Source organism: Scyliorhinus canicula, chromosome 1 (assembly GCF_902713615.1).
Source record: "Scyliorhinus canicula chromosome 1, sScyCan1.1, whole genome shotgun sequence".
Taxonomy (NCBI): domain Eukaryota; kingdom Metazoa; phylum Chordata; class Chondrichthyes; order Carcharhiniformes; family Scyliorhinidae; genus Scyliorhinus; species Scyliorhinus canicula.
The window spans coordinates 76,924,240-76,944,454 of NC_052146.1; the positions used below are offsets into that span (position 1 = coordinate 76,924,240).

Genomic DNA, 20,215 nt, shown 5'->3' on the forward strand with positions numbered 1-20,215 from the left:
CGTGTCTGCGTGGATTTCCTTTGGGTGCTCTAGTTTACTCCCACAGTCTAAAGACAGGGCTGGTTGAGCTCAGTGGGCTAGACAGCTGGCTTGGAATGCAGAACAAGGCCAGCAGCGTGGGTTCAATTCCCGTACCAGCTGAGAATTCTGAATTCTCCCTCTGTGTACCCAAACAGGCGTTGGAATGTGGCAACTAGGGGCTTTTCACAGTAACTTCATTGAAGCCTACTTGTGATTATTATTATTATTATGTGCAGGTTAGGTGGATTGGTCATGCTAAATTGCCCTTTTGTCCGAAATATTAGGTGGGGGTGACTGGGTTGCAGGGTTAGCTTAAGTAAGGTGCTCTTAGGACGGCACGGTGTCGCAGTGGGTAGCACTGCTGCCTATGGCACTGAGGACTCGGGTTCATCCCAGCCTTGGGTCACTCTGTGTGGAATTTACACATTCTCCCCGTGTCTACATGGGTTTCACCCCCACAACCCAAAGATATACAGGTTAGATGGATTGGCCATGCTAAATTGCCCCTTAATTGGTAAAAGAAATAATTGGATACTCTAAATTTAAAAAAACAGTAGGGTGCTCTTCCAAGGTGCAGACTCAATGGGCCGATGGTCTCCTTCTGCATTGTAAATTCTATGATTCTATGAGTAGCGATCTGATTGGAGTGTTACAAGCATTAATATGCAGAAGAGATGGCCACGGATCTGGGATTCTCATGGACTTTGGAGAGGAATGGTAGTTTGGAATGTTGAGCGTGCTTTACTCGGATTCTGAATCTGGCCACTTTAAGGCTCTATTACTGCTGCATACTGTTATAGACCTGAAGTCCCACTTGTTACACAGTTTTTAATAATACCTTCTTCCATAGACTGATCAGCACTGATGCAAGTGCGAGAGGAATCGATGTTAAAGGTGTCATGTGCGTGGTTAATTATGATGCCCCACAGTTCATTAGGACATACATCCACAGGTAAGCAGTGGGTTTCATCCTGAAACACCACATCCACATTCCCACCAACTCTTCCTGCATCTGAAAGAACATTGGTGTTTTAAAAAATTTTTTAGAGTACCCAATTTTTTTTTCAATTAAAGGGCAATTTAGTGTGGCCTAGCCTGTGTAATCCACCTAGCCTGCACATCTTTGGGTTGTGGGGGTAAGACCCACGTAAACACAGTGAGAATGTGCAAGCTCCAACACTGAATGGACAGTGACCCGGGATCAGGATCAAACCTGGGTCCTCAGTGCCATGAAGCAGCATCTCCAAGGACGTTGATGTTAAACATTGCAAACATGCATTATACGACAGAAGTCCAAATTTGTATTCTCGGGGCAGCACGGTGGTACAGGGTTAATACTTCTGTGTTACGGCGCCAAGGACCCGGGTTTGATCCTGGCCCTAGGTCACTGTCCATGTGGAGTTTGTACATTTTCCCTGTATCTGCGTAGGTCTCATCCCCACAACACACAAATAAAAGAATGTACAGGGTAGGTCAATTGGCCACGCTAAATTGCCCCTTAATTGAACAAAAAGTAATTGGGTACTCCGAATTTAAAAAAAAAAAAAATTGTATTCCCACCATTTTATATCCAGAAAGGAATCCAGGGCACCAATAAACCTAACCTGTATCTAATTAATTTAAAAAATGGCGAGTGAAACTTGAATCAGGAAATAGAATTGTAGAATCCCTGCAGTGCAGGGGCTGTTTAGCTCACCGGGCTAATCGCTGGCTTTGAAAGCAGACCAAGGCAAGCCAGCAGCACGGTTCGATTCCCGTAACAGCCTCCCCGAACAGGCGCCGGAATGTGGCGACTAGGGGCTTTTCACAGTAACTTCATTTGAAGCCTACTCGTGACAATAAGCGATTTTCATTTCATTTTCATTTCAAAAGGAGGCCATTTGGCCCAACATGTCTATACCGACCCTCTGAAAGAGCACCCTATAACCCCCCCCCCATCCATGTAACCTCAGAACCCCACCTAACCATTGGACAGTAAGGGGCAATTTAGCAGAGCCAATCCTCCAAACCTGCACATCGTTGGACTGTAGGAGGAAACCGAAGCACCCGGAGGAAACCCACACAGACATGGGAAAAGTCACAAATTCCACACAGACAGTCGTACAAGGTTGGAATTGAACCCGGGGTCCTGGCGCTGTGAGACAGCAGTGTTAACCACAGTGCCAGCGGCTATTGGATAGATACATGGATTATGGTAGAATAATGGAGTGTAGATTAATTTGTTCTTAAGGACAGTATGGTAACATTGTGGATAGCACAATTGCTTCACAGCTCCAGGGTCCCAGGTTCGATTCCGGCTTGGGGCACTGTCTGTGTGGAGTCTGCACATCCTCCCCGTGTGTGCGTGGGTTTCCTCCGGGTGCTCCGGTTTCCTCCCACGGTCCAAAGATGTGCAGGTTGGGTGAATTGGCCATGATAAATTGCCCTTAGTGTCCAAAATTCTATGATAATCTATGATTAACCTAGGACAAAAGTTTGGCACAACATCGTGGGCCGAAGGGCCTGTTCTGTGCTGTATTTCTCTATGTTCTATGTACCACTCGACTAACCAAAAGCTAATGGGTATAATTTATCTTCTATCAATGAACTGGCCCAAGTGACTCAGACTCCTATCACAAAGGTTTGTGTAACATACTTTTTTATAACCTCTATTAGTTTTCAATTTATCCTGTTCCTACCTTGGTGATTATTGAATAATATCACAGTACCGTCATACGTGTTCTGAAAACCTTTAATTTGTTGCTGCCCGCTGTGCTCTCGGGATGGGGATGTTTGTAAAAGGAATGAAATAAGGCTGATTTTTCTGAAGTGCATTTCCCCAATCAGTTATAAATACTCTAAAGCCAGGGACAAGACTAAAGTGTGGCACCGGTGTCAGAGTCTTGGATTATGTGAAAGGTGGCAACATCTGAATCCATAAAAGCGATGGCTCCGGACAATGTAATAAATACACAGCAGATGGAATGAGAGGCTGCTGACCAGGATCACCAGCTGATGCACTGTGTGTGTACAAAGTTGAATGTACCTGAAGCTATTGACCCTTCATTTCACAAATCAAGTATTTACCACTTCTCATAGAGCAGACTTTCCCATAAATGTGGAATGTCACTTGCATAACAATAACTTGCATTAATGTAGAAAAGCGCCCCAAGGTGTGTTAAAGATATAAGGAAAAGGGACTCTTTAAGCCAAAGGAGGAAAGATTAAAAGTAGTGTTATTAGGTTGGGGTAGAGGTGGTTTCTGAATAATAATCTTTATTAGTGTCACAAGTAGGTTTACATTAACACTGCAATTAAGTTACTGTGAAAATCCCCATGTCACCACACTACGGTGCCTGTTCCAGTACACAGAGGGAAAATTCAGAATGTCCAATTCACTGAACAAGCATGTCTTTCGGGACTTGTGGGAGGAAACTGGAGCATCCGGAGGAAACCCACGCGGACACTGGGAGAATTTGCAGTCTCCGCGCACACTGACCCAAGTGGCAATCAAACCTGGGTCCCTGGTGCTGTGAAGTAACTGTGCTAACAACACAAGGAAATACACAATGAATGGTAGGCCGCTAACCACTGTCTTACCGGAGGGATGAGCAAAGAAATTCTAGTGATTAGGGCTGAGGCATTTAAAGGTATAACCATTTTTGTTGGGACCAAGGAAGGAGCAATGCGAGTTGGAGGAACAGACAATTTGGGGCAGCAGAGTTGTAAGGCTGCAGAACAGTACAGAGATTGGGAGTAGCATTGGGAGACCGTTGTGCATCACACCCACAGCTGGATATATTTGTAACTCCAAATTCTATGATTTGAATCAATGTGACAGCGTCAGGGAGGTGCCATGTATTTCCCCTGACCCTAGTTTTAGCTCCTGCCCTAATATATAACTGATATAAAGCCTCCTCTCCGCTGGAACATACATGGATATGGATTTTGGGTGCCACCAGAATCGGACTCCGAAGTGAAACTCCCTCAGCCAAATAGCTTGATGGCTGTTGATGTTGAACATTAAGGAGAAAGAATGGCGTGAGTGGCATAGTAGCGCAGTGGCTAGCACTGCTGCCCCATGGCGCTGAGGATCCAGTTTCAATCCCGGCTGTCCGTGTGGAATTTGCATATTCTCTCCGTGCTTGCGTGGGTTTTGTCCCCACAACCCAAAAGATGTGCAGGGTAGTTGGATTGGCCACGCTAAATTGCCCCTTAATTGGAAAAAAATGAATTGGGTACTCTAAATTTATTTTAGAAAAGGAGAAAGAATGACCACGTGAGTGAGGCATTAAGGGGTTGCACTGAAGCCTGCCTACTTTTTAAATGATTGATTGATTACTAATTGATAATTAGTACTCAATTACCAAATTAAATGTGGGATTGTTTAAGGCAGATATGATAGCGGCATTTAAGAGAAATCTTGATGAATACATGAATAGGATGGGAATAGAGGGATATGGACTTCGGAAGTGCTGAAGGTTTTAGTTTGGACAGGCATCATGATTGGTGTTGGCTTGGAGGGCCACAGGGCTTGTTCCTGTGCTGTACTGTCCTTTGTAGGTGCTGAGCTGAACCGGCTTTACATTTGAGCAATGTGTTAGCTTGTCAGTTCCTTCTTTTAGAGTCCTTCCTTTCACAAGTTGCATGAAGCTGAAGACACTGTTGAAAGCAAACTGGTTGACCAAAGTTCAGTGTTCTAGGGAATGGCTGATAAAGGTCCTCTGGACTGCTAGGTAGTTGAAGCACAGGTTGTCTTGGTGGTTCCCTGCAGATTTGAAGCTTCTGATCTGTGGATGAATTAATTGCTGGGTAAAGAGATTATTTGGAACGCTGGATAAATGGACTCAATTTGAGCTTCGGCATCCTCATGCTGTTTCCTTCTGTTCAGATGCTGCTAGGTTTGCTGTGTTCATCTTTTGTCCACTGTTCCTTGTAATTCCCTGCACTGACTTACGTTTTTCAGAGTTGGAAGAACTGCTCGAGCTGGGAAAGCTGGGCTGGCATTCACACTCCTCCTGAAGGTGCAGGTGAGTTACTGTGCTTGCTGTGCCTGTGCTCCCTATTCAGTTCAGCTTTTGCTATTTTGTTAAGCTTTTGACTTGGTGTTTTAATCCTTTCACCAGCCTCTTACAGTTATAGCTAATTATGACCATTAAGGTAAGCTGTTGTCACTGTGCAAGCAGCTTATGTTGAACTTGTATAATTAACAGGTTCAGCATTAGCTGGAGCTTTGCATCCAGTTCTGGGCGCCGCACTTCAGAAGGGATGTGAAAGCATTGGAGGGTGTAAAAAAGATCATGAGAATTTCCAGGGATGAGGAACATGAGTTAAGAAGATAGATTGAAGACGTTAGGACTGTTTTCCTGGGAGAAAAGAAGGCTGGGAGGAGATAAGGCATTCAAAATCATGAGGCATCTGGACAGTTTTTAAAATGTTTTATTCATTGATTGGTTGTGGATGTCACTGGTAAGGCTGACATTTGTTGCCCATCCCTAATTTCCCTTGAACTGAGTGTCTTGTTAGGCCATTTCAGAGGGCAGTTAAGAGTCAACCATACTCCGGGTGGGTCTGGAGTTGCATGTTGGCCAGATCAGGTAAGGATGGCATATTTCCTTCTCTAAAGGGCATCAGTAAACCAGTGATTTTTTATGGCAATCGATGATGGTTGTCATGGTCACCATTATTTCACCAGCTTCCATGGTGGGGTTTGAACTCTTATCCCTGGGCATTACTATTAGCATGGGCCTGTGGATTACTAGTCCAATGACATAACCACTACACCCCCATCCTCCACCCCCCCTCTCGCTCTCTCTCTCTCTCTCTCTCCCCCCCCCCCCCCCCCCCTTCCCCCGAGAAACTATTACCATTTGTAAAAGGAGAATGACGAGGCAGCACGGACTTAACATAATTGGCAAAAGCACCAGAAGCAATATGAGAAGAAAAGTATTCGTGCAGTGAGTGTTTAGGGTCTGGAATGCACCACAGAGGCAGATCCAATTGAAGCATTTGAAAGAGAATTAGACTGTTACTGAAAGGGAAGAATGTTACAGGGCAAAAGTGGGAGAATGGCACCAAGTCATTCAGAGAGCCAGTGCAGACACGATTGGCTGGATGGCTTCTATCTGTGCTGTAACGATTCTGTAATTGCAATCTGGGAATGTAACTACGCGGGAATATTTATTCAGCTGAGTTTTGAACAATGTTTGGTGTGAGGAGAGAGGGGCGGAGGAATAAGTCTGAGTGAGACACCCTACCCACATGGAATGCCTCCAATATCTGTGCTCACACTGCGAGAAGAATTCTGCATGGAGGTCAAGTACAAAATAGGTTAATTGTAGCATCACCAAAGAACTGGGAGCAGATCTGACCACTGGCCATTTTGCCAACTCTATGACACGTGACAAGATAAATGATCAAATGTCATGTCATGTGATGTCAGATCACAATGGTTTAATCACATGTCGCCAATGATTTGCTCCCAGTCAACATTTGTAGCCCTGGTTGTAGGACGCACCCTTTAAACAAAAACATTGTGATGATCTGCCCAAAGGGTTATTCACAAGCTGAACAGTTTGTAACAATCTGGCGGTAGTACTGAAACCTTGTGTTCCAGAACACGTACCTCTGGCCAAGCTTTTCCAGTCCATCTGCAACACTGGCATTAACCAGCAATGTGTAAAATTGCCCAGGTATGTCCTTCCCACAAACAGCCCGATAAATCCAATCCTGCCAATTTAGGCCCCATCAATCTACTCTTGGTCATCAGCAAAGTGATAGAAGGCTCCATCAACAATGCTTTCAGGTGACACTTAACATAACAATAACCTGTTCACTGTCGCTCGGTTTGGGTTCCACTCACCTCCAGTTGGGTTCCAGTCTTGACTCAAAGAACAAAGAAGAAAGAAAAGTACAGCACAATAACAGGCCCTTCGGCCCTCCAAGCCTGCACCGACCATGCTGCCCGTCTTCCCGTGTTTGCGTGGGTTCGCCCCCACAACCCAAAAGATGTGCAGGGTAGGTGAATTGGCCATGCTAAATTGTCCCTTAATTGGAAAAAATAAATTGGATACTCTAAATTTATTTTTAAAAAGAAAGTGGCTCACCACCACCTTCTCAAAGGCAATAAATGCATAGTCCCCACCTCTTGCATCGTCTCTATTTATCCTGAGGATAAAACAGCTCACACTGACCCTGAATCTAGCAGCAAAACTAGTCAGTAAAGTCAAGAGCTCCGTTTTTGCCATTAGATGGTGGAACTTGCTTGTGCCGCTCATATCCCATGAATGAATAGAACAATATGTCTTTGTTCACTGTTATGAAGGGGAGGGCGAGTCTGTGCTAATCTAACCTTACTATTCCTGCAGGTGGACATTGAATTTTACTGGTTTGTCGTTGTCATTGCAGGAACAGCGATTTCTTCAGATGCTGAGAGACACTGGTAGAAAAGAGCTGAAGAAGCAATTGGTGAAACAGGAATATTTGACTCTGTTGATCCAGCGCTATGAAGGAGCTTTGCAAGAGCTTCAGCAGGTTCTTAAGGTAACTCAGGCCCACTTGGGATCCTATTACAAAATCTTTCAAGCTCATTTAATGGCTAAAATGGAGCTCTTGACTTTACTGACTGTAGTTTTGCTGCCACATTCGGGGTCAGTGTGAGTTGTTTTATCCTCAGGATAAATAAAGACGATGCAAGTGGTGGGGACTGTGCACAGAAATCGAGTAGATCTAAGAGGGGTTTGAGGGAGGGAGAGAAGATGAAATAAGTTTAAATAGAAGAAAGGGTGATGACCGAGAAATCCCTTCTTGATTGGTTTGCACAGTTACAAGAAAACCCCACACACTCTACTGTAACTCTTTTATTTGGGTATTACAGTCTTCAAAATCAGCCACGCTCAATATGATTCAGACTCACTGCTGAGCTCTAGGTACTACTCCGCACATAGTGAAGGAGGCTGGCGAGGCTACGATCACTTGATGTGGATATCTTCATCCCCAAGCTCAGGATCCCTCTTCTGCATTGGTTTTTCCTGAGGGCTCCCAGCTAGTCGCTGACCATGTGTTCTGATGTTCCTTCTTTTATCCAGATTCTGCTAGCACTGAGTCATAGATACACACACACACACACCTGGCCTGAGTTCTATTGTCCCATCAAGACTTAAACTCATTAATAGAAATAAACAGGATACTCCTGTTCAGCCAGGGTAATTCAATCAAAATCCATTGTCTACTGAAACACTCTTGTCTGACCAGCTATGAGCCAATTATTGAATCTGATGGCCTATTTGTTTATTGTTTGTCTTGCTGCAAAGTTGATCACTACTGTCTCAAAGTTATTTACATATTCATAGCCTGGCCTTTGCCCTTTTGTGTAAACATGATTACTGTAATCACAAAGTGGGTAATCACAAAGTTCATTATAGTGATAAGTTTCTGTGTTGACTTGAGGGCTCAGGCAGACGGCTGTAAAAGCTTGATCTATTGCAACAAAATCTTTTTTTAAAATCTTTTTATTGGCATTTCTCATTTATAAACAATTGTGTATACATACATCGCATTTATCTTACCCACGCTAATGTACAGAGAGGTTTATTTTGTCTTTAATTTAATTGACCCAATATACAGTTCGCCGTTCTCTGGATCGGTCTATGGTCCCGTCCACTCTCTCTCTCTCTCCCTCCACCCTGGTTTCAGCTGTGTTTTGCTTTTATTTTCAGGGGAGAAAAGCCCCCTTGCGCAGTCCTTCGGTTCTTCATCTATCTTGGTTTTTATTCTTAACTTATTCCTCGTTGCTGGCCTCAGACAGATTTTGGAACAGGCCGATGAACTGCCCCCAAGTATCCAGGAAGCCTTCCTCTGACCCTCAGATGGCGTACTTAATTTTCACCAGGTGGAGAAATTCCGAGAGGTCAGCAAGCCAGTCTGCAGCTGTGAGTGGTGCTGCCGATCGCCAGCCAGGCAGGATTCTCCAGCGTGCGATTAGGGAAGCGAAAGCAAGGACGTTGGCCCCCTTCCCTATGTGTAGTTCTGGCTGCTCCAAAACCCTGAAGATTGCCACTATTGGGCATGGCTTCACCTTCACCCCCACAACCTTGGACATTGCCTTTTACAACAAAATCAACAGCAATAACAACAAAATACAACATGATCTGTATCTAAGGGTGTATTTCCACATTAGAGCCCCAATCCCAAATATCACCCCATCAAGTGGTTTATTTTACCTACTTGATATTATTAATCTCCTTAATTTCTTGTTCTACCTGAACATATGTCTTGTGTAGCATTTTTAACTTCTCGAATTTCCCCAATTGTTCAGGCAACATCTTTATTTCTGTTGGATAGCTCTCTTTATAGCCTTTCAGTTTCCCTTTAATCTTTTCAGTAATGTTCAGCTCGACTTTTGATCATTTATGTATGCCTATCCCACTCTTTAACTCTTCTATCCCACTCTTTAATATTTACTCTCTTTGTTCCAGCTATCATTGTAAATCTAAATTATCAATAGTCACAACTCACACCTTATGTCTCCACTAACATACACAAACTTTTCCCCCATAAGGTTTAAATAACTATGGTTTAAGTACAGGTAAAAAAAGCAAATCAATATGTCACCTTAACAAATTGTTCTTTTGTTTTTAAATTTAAAGTACCCAATTCATTTTTTTTTCAATTGAGGGGTAATTTAGCAAGGCCAATCCACCTACCCTGCACATCTTTGGGTTGTGGGGGTGAAACCCACGCAGACACTGGAGAATGTGCAAACTCCACACGGACAGTGACCCAGGGCCAGGATCGAACCCGGTGCTGTGATGCAGCAGTGCTAACCACTGCGCCACCGTGCTGCCCCTGGGCGCCATTGTTGCGAGCAGGCTGGGGTTGGCTAAGCAAGTGAAGCTTAAGTGCTGCTCGACCTTGTTAGCGAGGGGCTGGCGAGCGCGGTGCCAGCAAATTGTTGGCGAGCCTTCATCTGCTGTGAGAAGCTCGTGGCTAGCCACCGTGCCATCCCTCTTATTGTTCTTGACCATTCTTTTTTAGTTCATGAGTAGCGAGATCTGCACAAGGTCCATATTTTATTATTGTATGTTTTTGACTTCCATTCCATAACTACAGTTTTTAAAAAAAAACATTTTAAGGCATTAATGATTTTATAACAACAAATGCAAATGTAAACATAACTCAGTAAATACCACCCCCCAACCAACAGCCCCTTATTGTATCTGCTAAGTAGTTTTCCTCAAAGAAGTTGATAAACGGCTGCCACCTCCGGACGAACCCTGACATTGAACCACTTAGGGCGAACTTGATTTTCTCAAGCCTGAGAAACCCAGCCATGTCGCTAATCCATACCCCCGATTTTGGGGGCTCTAAGTCTCTCCAAGCTAATAGGATCCGTCTCCGGGTTACAAAGGAGGCAAAGGCCAAAATGTCAGCCTCTCTCAACCCGGGTCTTCCGACACTCCAAAGACTGCCACCTCTGGACTGGGCGCCACCCTCGATTTTAGCACCGTGGACGTGGCATCTTCAAATCCCTGCCAGAATCTCCTAAACTTCGGACATGCCCAGAACATGTGAACATAATTTGCGGGCCCTCCTGTGCACCTCCCACACTTTTCCTCTGCCCCAAAAAAACTGCTCATCTGGGTCACTGTCATGTGTGCCCGGTGAACCAGCTTGAATTGTATCAGGCTGAGCCTGGCACATGATGAGGACATGTTGACTCTACTCAGAGCATCCTCCCACAAACCCGCCTCAAGCTCCTTACCCAGCTCATCTTACCACTTGTGCTTTACCTCCCCTATCTGTGTTCCCTCCCACTTCATAAGCTCTTTAAAAATGTCCGAGATCTTCCCTTCCCCCATTCCCGCTTTTGAAGCTACCTTATCCTGTTTCCCTGTGGCCGTAAAAGTAGAAAGGTCGAGACCTGCCTTTGTGCAAAGTCTCACCTGCAGACAGCGAAACCCATTTCCACCCGGCAATTCAAACTCCTCCTCCAAATCCTTAAAAGAAGGAAAGCTCCCATCATAACCCCAGACAATTAAGTGATGCAACTTCATTGACACTCCACAAATTTAACATTATCTCCCCATCTAAAGATCACCTCACTCATGAACACAGGAGCCCATATTCTTTTACAGAAAGTCATTAATTTCTAACCTATTTGCACTTAAGTAGATAGAATTAAAACAACAGATTTTACATGTTCATGTGTTCATTAGTTGAGTTAGCATTTACTCAGTGTGAGTAACCTACACAAAAACAAATATTATTTTTCTAAAACTATCCCAGATTCAAATAGTGACATTGTATGCTGAGAATATGTTTACTTTATCTCTTTTCAAACAACAAAAAGAAACCAAAAACCCAAACAGACTAACTCCTATTACCCTTCATTTGTCAAAAAATTAAAAATGAATCGATTATCCCCTTTTTTATTCATACCCTCGATTTTTTTTTAATCAATTAAATTTCAAGTAATTATATCCCGGAATGGTCGTTTTAAGGGAACAATCACATTATCAGAACTACAATTGGTAATCACAAAAACTTTAATTCAGAGGGCAACAGCTAAGTCCGAATGAGTTAAGCTTTTCCACAAAAAGGTAAAGCCTTTAGGTCCCCAATTGTTGCTATGTTGTAATAAAACAATCTTGAAGCCTTCAAGCTGCTAGACTTGTTGGCTGTGACCCGTGATTCATCTATTTTAAAAGAAGAGCACAAAAATACATTTGTCTTGGAACTTCCTTTGCTCCCTCAGTCTAGACCACCACTAATTGGCCATTCAACACTTGATTGGATGTGCAGAGACTGTAAGGGCAGGAGCGTGAAGACCCTTCCACCTCCATTTTACACCCGCTGAGAAACAAAATTCAGTCCATGGAGCCATTGCCGAGAAACTGAATATGACTGAACGGAAACAAGTTGGAGTAATTCCTTGCACATCCACATTGAGTGCTATTGGCAGAAACCTCGAAACTGGTCATCTGAGAGTACAGAGAATGAGGGGGGGGGGGGGGGGGGGGGGGGAGTCTGCAGCAGGTGTGTAAGTATCTGAATAAGGAAAAGCAAAGTTAGCTGTTTGTTACTTGTCTATCTCCAGGAAGGTGGCACTACCAGTGGTGGGGGGTGGACTGACAGGTGAACTGTGGTATAAGTAGAGATTGGTATGATATCCCAGGAGCTTCTGATTCAGTGCCTGTTAGTGACATTGCCAATATTTCAGTTCATATATATTTTTACACAGGATGAAAAAAGGAGGAAGCATCTCTGAACAAAGCAACAGGAAGATTGAAGATGATCAGGACAAAGAAAATTCACTGCCCATCTGGATTAATGAGGGAGCCTCGATTGGGAAAACTCTGATATTGCCTTTCCCAAAAAGATGTTTATATATAAATGATGCTTTCTATAGACAATTAATAATTTTAATGGATAATTTATATTTTGGGAGTACTGAGACGTGTGTGAAGGATTGTTTTGGCAATGGTTTCAGTATTCACACCTGTATTGCAATAGGTTCTCAGTATTACTGTGACTTATGACATTGAGTGGCAGATTTGGTCTCTGGATTTTGCAGCTGGCCTGTAAAACTGTTCAGAACTGTGACACAATGTTGGTCATGGCAAGTGTTGAACCAACAGCTTAACATCCGAGAGCCACATATTTCAATGGCCTTACTGCAATTTGTTTCCCTGGGTCCCCTCTGTTGAATTTCCTATCCTTTCCTCTTGCAAGGACGTTGACTTCTTGCTGGTTTTGCAGTCGCTCTTCAGCTCAGGAAAATCTCAGCAAGGGACCGGGGGAAGCTGAAATTGAAATTCCACATGAAGGCTTCTTTCCTTGGATGGGATTGGTGTGGTGTAATGTAGCATCCAGTTTGTTGCTGGGGTTAGATATACCGATGGGCTGTTTTATTTGAAGCCCAATGGAGTGTTTTCTACTGGAGCAAGTTTAAAAGAGCCAGATGATATCCTGGAGAAACAATAGGAGGAGGAGGAAAGCCACCTTGTTAAAACTGATTAAATTGCTGCCATCAATCAAAAGGAAAGCAAAGCGAATACTTCAGAAGATGCTTGACCTCAACAACAAAGAAACCATTTGCATTACACAACCTATCGAGGCGAGTGTATGAATAGTGACATTTTGTAGACTGTTCCACTCTGGGAATCATCATCTCACGCCATCCCTGTTCTTGGTTAAGATGCACATTAAAAAAACATGCGTCGGGTCACAAGCAGGAGTGGAATCTCAACCAGATTTCTAATCAATGAACTGCACATGAACCAATGTGCAATCATTAAAAACTTTTTTTAAATAACGTATTTTCAAACCATGATTGACTTTGGAAGTTAATGAGAAGGTGGATATGTTTACTGAAGTAATAAAGGGTATTATTTCAGAATTGGGTGTGTTACTTCAGTCCTAAATTATAGATCTACCAGAATTTCCTATAGTTAAATACTGAATACAAGTCATTGTTTTTCTAAGATCATAAGACAAAGGAGCAGTATTTGGCCACTCAGGCCATCGAGTCTGCTCTGCCATTCAATCATGGCTGATATTTTTCTCATCTCCATTCTCCTGCCTTCTCCCCATAACCCCTGATCCCCTTATTAAGCAAAAACCTATCTATTTCTGTCTTAAAGACACTCAGTGATTTGGCCTCCACAGCCTTCTGCGGCAATGAGTTCCACAGATTCACTACCCTCTGGTTGAAGAAGGTCCTCCTCATCTCAGTTTGAAAGGATTGCCCCTTTAGTCTGAGATTGTATCCTCTAGTTCTAGTTTTTCATACAAATGGAAACATCCTCTCCACATCCACTCTATCCAGGCCTCGCAGTATCCTGTAAGTTTCAATAAGATCCCCCCTTCATCCTTCTAAACTCCGAGTACCGACCTCGAGGCCTCATACGACAAGCTCTTCATTCCAGGGATCATTCTTGTGAACCTCCTCTGGACCCTTTCCAAGTCCAGCACTTCTTTCCTTGGATACTGCTCACAATACTCCAAATAGGTCTGACCAGAGCCTTTATACAGCCTCAGAAGTACATCCCTGGTCTTGTATTGTAGCCCTCTCAACATGAATGCTAACATTTCATTTGTCTTCCTACCTGCTGACTGAACCTGCACGTTAACCTTAAGAGAAGTGTGAACAAAGGACTCTTAAGTCCCTTTGTGTTTCTGATTTCCTAAGCATTTCCCCATTTAGAAAATAGTCTATGCCTCCATTCTTCCTTCCAAAGTGCAAACCTCACACTTTTCCCTATTGTATTCCATCTGCCACTTATTTGCCCACTCCCATATCCTGTCCAAATCCTTCTGCAGCCTCCCTGCTTCTTCAATACTACATGTCCCTCCACAAATCTTTGTATCATCTGCAAACCTAGCAACAGTGCCTTCAGTTCCTTCTTCCACATCATTAATGTATATTGTGAAAAGTTGTAGTCCCAGCACAGACCCTTGAGACACATTAGTCACCGCCTGGCATCCTGAAAAGACACCTTTAGCCCCACTCTGCCTTCTGCAAGTCAGCCAATCCTCTATCCATGCCAGGATCCTATCCTTAACACCATGGGCACTTAATTTATTTAAGCCACCTTGTCAAAGACCTTCTGGAAATCTAAATCAATAACATCCACTGGTTCTCCTTTGCCTAACTTCCTTGTTACCTCCTCAAAGAACTCTTAACAGATTTGTCAGACATGACCTCCCTTTGACAAAGCCGTGCTGACTCAGTCCTATTTTATCATGCACTTTGAAGTACACTGCGATCTCATCTTTAATAATGGACTCTAAAATCTTACCAATGACTGAAGTTAGGCTAACCTGACAACCCAGAGATGCATTTATATAGTATTTTCATACTGTAAAATGTCTCTAACCATATCTTGCCATCAACATCATCCCCATTTCTGACCGCTCGCCCAGGGGAAGGCTGATTGCATGCAACCTCAAAACCAGACCGGGTGTCTCACCCTGATGAGCACTTGAAATGCCATAGCATACAAGGCTATGCTCCAAGTGCTGGAAAATGGGATCAGAATAGATAGATGCTTGATGGCTGATGTCCTGTGACTCCATGATATACTAGCTATAGAAGAACTGCAGTGGAAATTCACCAGACTAATCTCTGGAATAGTGGGATTGCTTTATGAGAAGAGATTGAGGAGACTGGGTCTGTATTCTCCGGAGTTCAGAGAATCATAGAATTTGTAGTGCAGAAGGAGGCCATTCGGCCCATTGAGTCTGCACAGCCCTTGGAAAGAACACCCTACTTAAGCCCAGACCTCCACCCTATCCTGGTAACCCCACCTAACCTTTTTGGACACTAAGGGCTCCACCTAACCTGCACATCTTTCAACTGTGGGAGGAAACCGGAGCACCCGCAGGAAACCCATGCAGACACAGGGAGAAGGTGCAGACTCCACACAGACAGTGACCCAAACTGGTAATCGAACTTAGTACCCTGGAGCTGTGAAACAACAGTGCTAACCACTGTGCTACCATGCCACCTGATCAGAGGAATGCTGGTGTCCTCTGACTTTAAACCTTTCATCAATGGAACAGTTTCTTCTTATCCAATTCTGTCCAAACTCATGATTCTGAACACTTCTCGAGCTCTGCGGAAAACATCCCCAACTTCACCAATATCAATGTAACCAAAAACCCTCAAACCTGGGACCATTCTTATAAATCAATATTAATATTCAACTTGATGTCGTAGACTCTTCCTTACCAGCCTTATCGTCTCCACAGAAATGTCAAATGTTCCACGCTATGTGACCCCTTCCCTTGCCATCACCCCTGACCTACCTCAGCAACCTGTGCTCACTGAATCAGATTGACAATCCTAATTATGCCTTCCTCCACAGCCTCAACGCATCTATTCCAACCTGCACATCCTTTCGTGTTCTTGGAGCTTGATGTAGTCCATGCAACTTCCTGGTCCATGCTGTGTGTAATTGCCTCACCAAATCTCTCTGCTCTCTATCTCCCTCTTCAAAACAGATTTTGACGTTCTTGTCATTGCCGTGGTGGGATTGTAGCAAAGTGGTTAGTACTGTTGCTTCACAGCGCCAGGATCCCAGGTTCGATTCCTGCTTAGATCACTGCTGAATCTGTGTGGGTTTCCTCCGGGTGCTCCCGTTCCTCTCTCTCTCTCTCTCTTCCCCCCCCCCCCCCCCCCCAGTCCTGAAAGTTGTGCTATTAGGTGATTTGGACATTTTGAATTCTCCCGAACAGGTGCTGGAATGTGGCAATTTGAGGCTTTTCACAGTAACTTCATTACAGTGTTAATGTAAGACTACTTGTGACACTAATAAAGATTATTAGTATCCGGGGGGGGGGGGGGGGAGCTGCCGTCCCTGTTTCTCCTGCACCTTGTGATCTTTCTACTTGGGTGCTATTTTGGAAAGTGTGTACTGGTGAGGCCTTTTGCAATTGAATAATTTGACGGGTATCCCTAATATAAATGAACTGTGAATATTGTAAATAACCTACGGTGTAGTAGCCAGTCAGGGCCATGAGCTCTTCGTTCAATTATTTTGAGGCCAGCCAATGAGGATTTGGAAGGTTGGTAAATCAGCCTTTCCCAGTTCGGTCCCCATTCATGCCAAAATTCAAATCCCCACTCTCCCCGATGGACAAACCTAGCTCTGCCACTGCTAATTTCAACAGTGACACCCTAAATGATTAAAACGATTAATGAATTTGGGATAGTCAGATTGAAGAGTTCAGAACAAGAGGGTAGAAGATGTTAAAGAGCAATGCAGCTCTAAGTGATATCAGGGATAGTGGGGGCTGAGTGAGACCGACGGTGCAGCAGTTCAATTACTGTACCAGCTGAGGTGATCCTCGAGTTAAATCACCACCAAGCAGCTCTCCCTGGGCCTATAACGATTTTACTTTTATCAATCCTCACACACAAGGCAGTGGAAATCTCCCAGAAAGATACTGAGCAAGGTCATTTGTAAACTACAAAACGGAGATTAATAATTTTTTGTTAGGTTTGGGTTATAGAAGGATTGTGGAATCAAGAAGGGTAGATGGAATCAAGGCATAGATTAGCCCTGAATTAACAGAACAGATTTGAGGGGCTGAATAGCCTCCTCCTGCTTCAGTCTTCGGATGTCTGACAGTTCAGTATGGGGAACACTTGAGGGTTGGACCGGGTTTGCCAGTCTGGAATAATTCCAGCTGCTATAAAGTGGCTTCACTGCCAAATACATGTCGCTGGATCAGCCAGTGCAGAATGTGGGCTGGACCGGAACATGGGAGTATTTACTTTCACTTTCAATTTCTCAGAGACCATATCGGCTGGAGAAAACCTTTTGTGGGAGCCCGCGAAACGGAGCCTGGTGGTCAGATCCCCGCTTCAATCCTCAGTATTCAGTCGCAGGTTTTAGTTACATTGGGACCAGGTCCCCAGCTTCCAGTCCGCCTCTGACACTCCGAATTTAACACGCTCCTGTTGTGATAAGTCTGAAACAGCACGTTTCCACCAGTAAGTATTTGGTTTAATTGAGGAATAACGTTTTTTACTTTGAAGAAGTAAAGGTGGGCTGGGGGTTAAAAGTGGACAAGCTCTATGGGGATTATTAACGCAAAGTGTTTGGTGATTGTAACTCTTCAATCGAGGTATCCAGGTGCTGCCCTCCCTTCCCCCCCCCCCCCCCCCCCGCAAATGTTTCCTTTCCAATCACTAACCAATGGCCTTTTGAGAATCAGTATTGACTTTGGAAACACTGTTATGGTGGCTGACAAAATGATTGAAGGTGAAATCTCTTTCGCACGGGGTGGTTTAGTGTCTAGAATGCATAGAATAGTACAGCACAGAACAGGCCCTTCGGCCCTCGATGTTGTGCCGAGCTTTGTCCAAAACCAAGATCAAGCTATCCCACTCCCTGTCATTCTGGTGTGCTCCATGTGCCTATCCAGTAACCGCTTGAAAGTTCCTAAAGTGTCCGACTCCACTATCACAGCAGGCAGTCCATTCCACACCCTAACCACTCTCTGAGTAAAGAACCTACCTCGGACATCCCCCCTATATCTCCCACCCTGAACCTTATAGTTATGCCCCCTTGTAACAGCTACACCCACACGAGGAAATAGTCTCTGAACGTCCACTCTATCTATCCTCATCATTTTATAAACCTCTATTAAGTCGCCTCTCATCCTCCTCCGCTCCAAAGAGAAAATCCCTAACTCCCTCGGCCTCGCCTCATAAGACCTACCCTCCAAACCAGGCAGCATCCTGGTAAATCTCCTTTGCACCCTTTCCAATGCTTCCACATCCCTCCTTTTGTGAGGTGACCAGAACACAATACTCCAAATGTGGTCTCACCAGGGTCCTGTACAGTTGCAGCATAACCCCACAGCTCTTAAACTCAAGCCCCCTGTTAATAAACGCTAACACACTATAAGCCTTCTTCACGGCTCTATCCACTTGAGTGGCAACCTTCAGAGATCTGTGGACATGAACCCCAAGATCTCTGTTCCTTCACATTCCTGAGAACCCTGCCATTGACCCTGTAATCCGCATTCAAATTTGTCCTACCAAAATGAATCACCTCGCACTTATCAGGGTTAAACTCCATCTGCCATTTTTCGGCCCAGCTCTGCATCCTATCAATGTCTCTTTACAGCCTACAACAGGCCTCCACCTCATCCACTACTCCACCAATCTTGGTGTCATCAGCAAATTTACTGACCCACCCTTCAGCCCCCTCCTCCAAGTCATTTATAAAAATCACAAATAGCAGAGGACCCAGCACTGATCCATGTGGTACACCGGTGGTAACTGGACTCCAGTCTGAAAATTTTCCATCCACCACTACCCTCTGTCTTCTATGTGATAGCCAGTTACTTATCCAATTGGCAAAATTTCCCTCTATCCCGCACCTCCTTACTTTCTTCATGAGCCGGCCATGGGGAACCTTCTCAAATGCCTTACTAAAATCCATGTATACGACATCAACTGCTCTACCTTCATCTACACACTTAGTTACCTCCTCAAATAATTCAATCAAATCTGTGAGGCAAGACTTACACTTCACGAATACGTGTTGACTATCCCGGATTAAGCTGCATCTTTCCAAATGGTCATTAATCCTATCCCTCAGGACCTTTTCTATTAACTTACCGACCACTGAAGTAAGACTTATCGCCCTATAATTACCAGGGTCATTCCCATTCTCTTTCTTGAACAGAGGAGCAACATTCGCCACTCTCCAGTCCTCTGGCACTATCCCCGTGGACAGTGAGGACCCAAAGATCAAAGCCAAAGGCTCTGCAATCTCATCCCTTGCCTCCCAAAGAATCCTAAGATATATCCCATCTGGCCCTGGGGACTTGTCGACCCTCACGTTTTTCAAAATTGCTAATACATCTTCCCTCAGAACATCTACCTCCTCCAGCCTACCCGCCTGTATCTCACACACATCCTCAAAAACATAACCCCTCTCCTTGGTGAACACTGAAGAAAAGTATTCATTCAACGCCTCTCCTATCTCTTCTGACTCCATGCACAAGTTCCCACTACGTCCTTGACTAGCCCTAACCTCACCTGGTCATTCTTTTATTTCTCACATAAGAGTAAAAAGCCTGATGGTTTTCCTTGATCCGACCTGCCAAGGACTTATCATGCCCCCCTCCTAACTCTCCTAAGCCCTTTTTTTTTAGCTCATTCCTTGCTACCTTGTAACCCTCAAGCGACCCAACTGAACCTTGTTTTCTCATCCTTACATATGCTTCCTTTTTCCTCTTGACAAGACATTCAATCTCTTTTGTGAACCATGATTCCCTCACACGGCCATTTGCTCCCTGCTTGACAGGGACATACCTGTCAAGGACACGCAGTATTTGTTCCTTGAGCAAGCTCCACTTTTCATTTGTGCCTTTCCCTGACAGTTTCTGTTCCCATCTTATGCTCCCTAATTCTTGCCTAATCACACCATAATTACCCCTCCCCCAATTATAAACCTTGCCCTGCCGTATGTTCCTATCCCTCTCCATTTCTATAGTGATAGTCACCGAACTGTGGTCACTATCTCCAAAGTGCTCTCCCACAAACAAATCTAACACTTGGCCCGGTTCATTATCCAGTACCAAATCCAATGTGGCCCACCCTCTTGTCGGCCTATCCACATATTGTGTCAGGAAACCCTCCTGCACACATTGTACAAAAACTGCCCCATCCAAACTGTTCGACCTATAGAGG

General features: G+C 44.3%; 2 protein-coding genes across 3 annotated transcripts in view; both read left to right on the forward strand.

The window, feature by feature from the left end:
* Positions 1-13,399, forward strand: part of ddx51 (DEAD (Asp-Glu-Ala-Asp) box polypeptide 51) — a 46,640-nt gene extending 33,241 nt beyond the window's left edge. Inside the window, exons 13-16 of the mRNA XM_038793488.1 lie at positions 872-973; positions 4,967-5,030; positions 7,408-7,542; positions 12,242-13,399. Of these exons, the coding sequence (XP_038649416.1) occupies positions 872-973; positions 4,967-5,030; positions 7,408-7,542; positions 12,242-12,268 (328 nt within the window). The 3' untranslated portion in view covers positions 12,269-13,399. The remainder of the gene's footprint in view (positions 1-871; positions 974-4,966; positions 5,031-7,407; positions 7,543-12,241) is intronic.
* A 3,011-nt stretch (positions 13,400-16,410) lies between these two features.
* Positions 16,411-20,215, forward strand: part of LOC119964186 (protein PML-like) — a 66,392-nt gene continuing 62,587 nt past the window's right edge. For both annotated transcript variants that reach the window (XM_038793477.1, XM_038793480.1), the window contains exon 1: positions 16,411-17,500. In XM_038793477.1, the coding sequence (XP_038649405.1) occupies position 17,500 (1 nt within the window). In that variant the 5' untranslated portion in view covers positions 16,411-17,499. The remainder of the gene's footprint in view (positions 17,501-20,215) is intronic.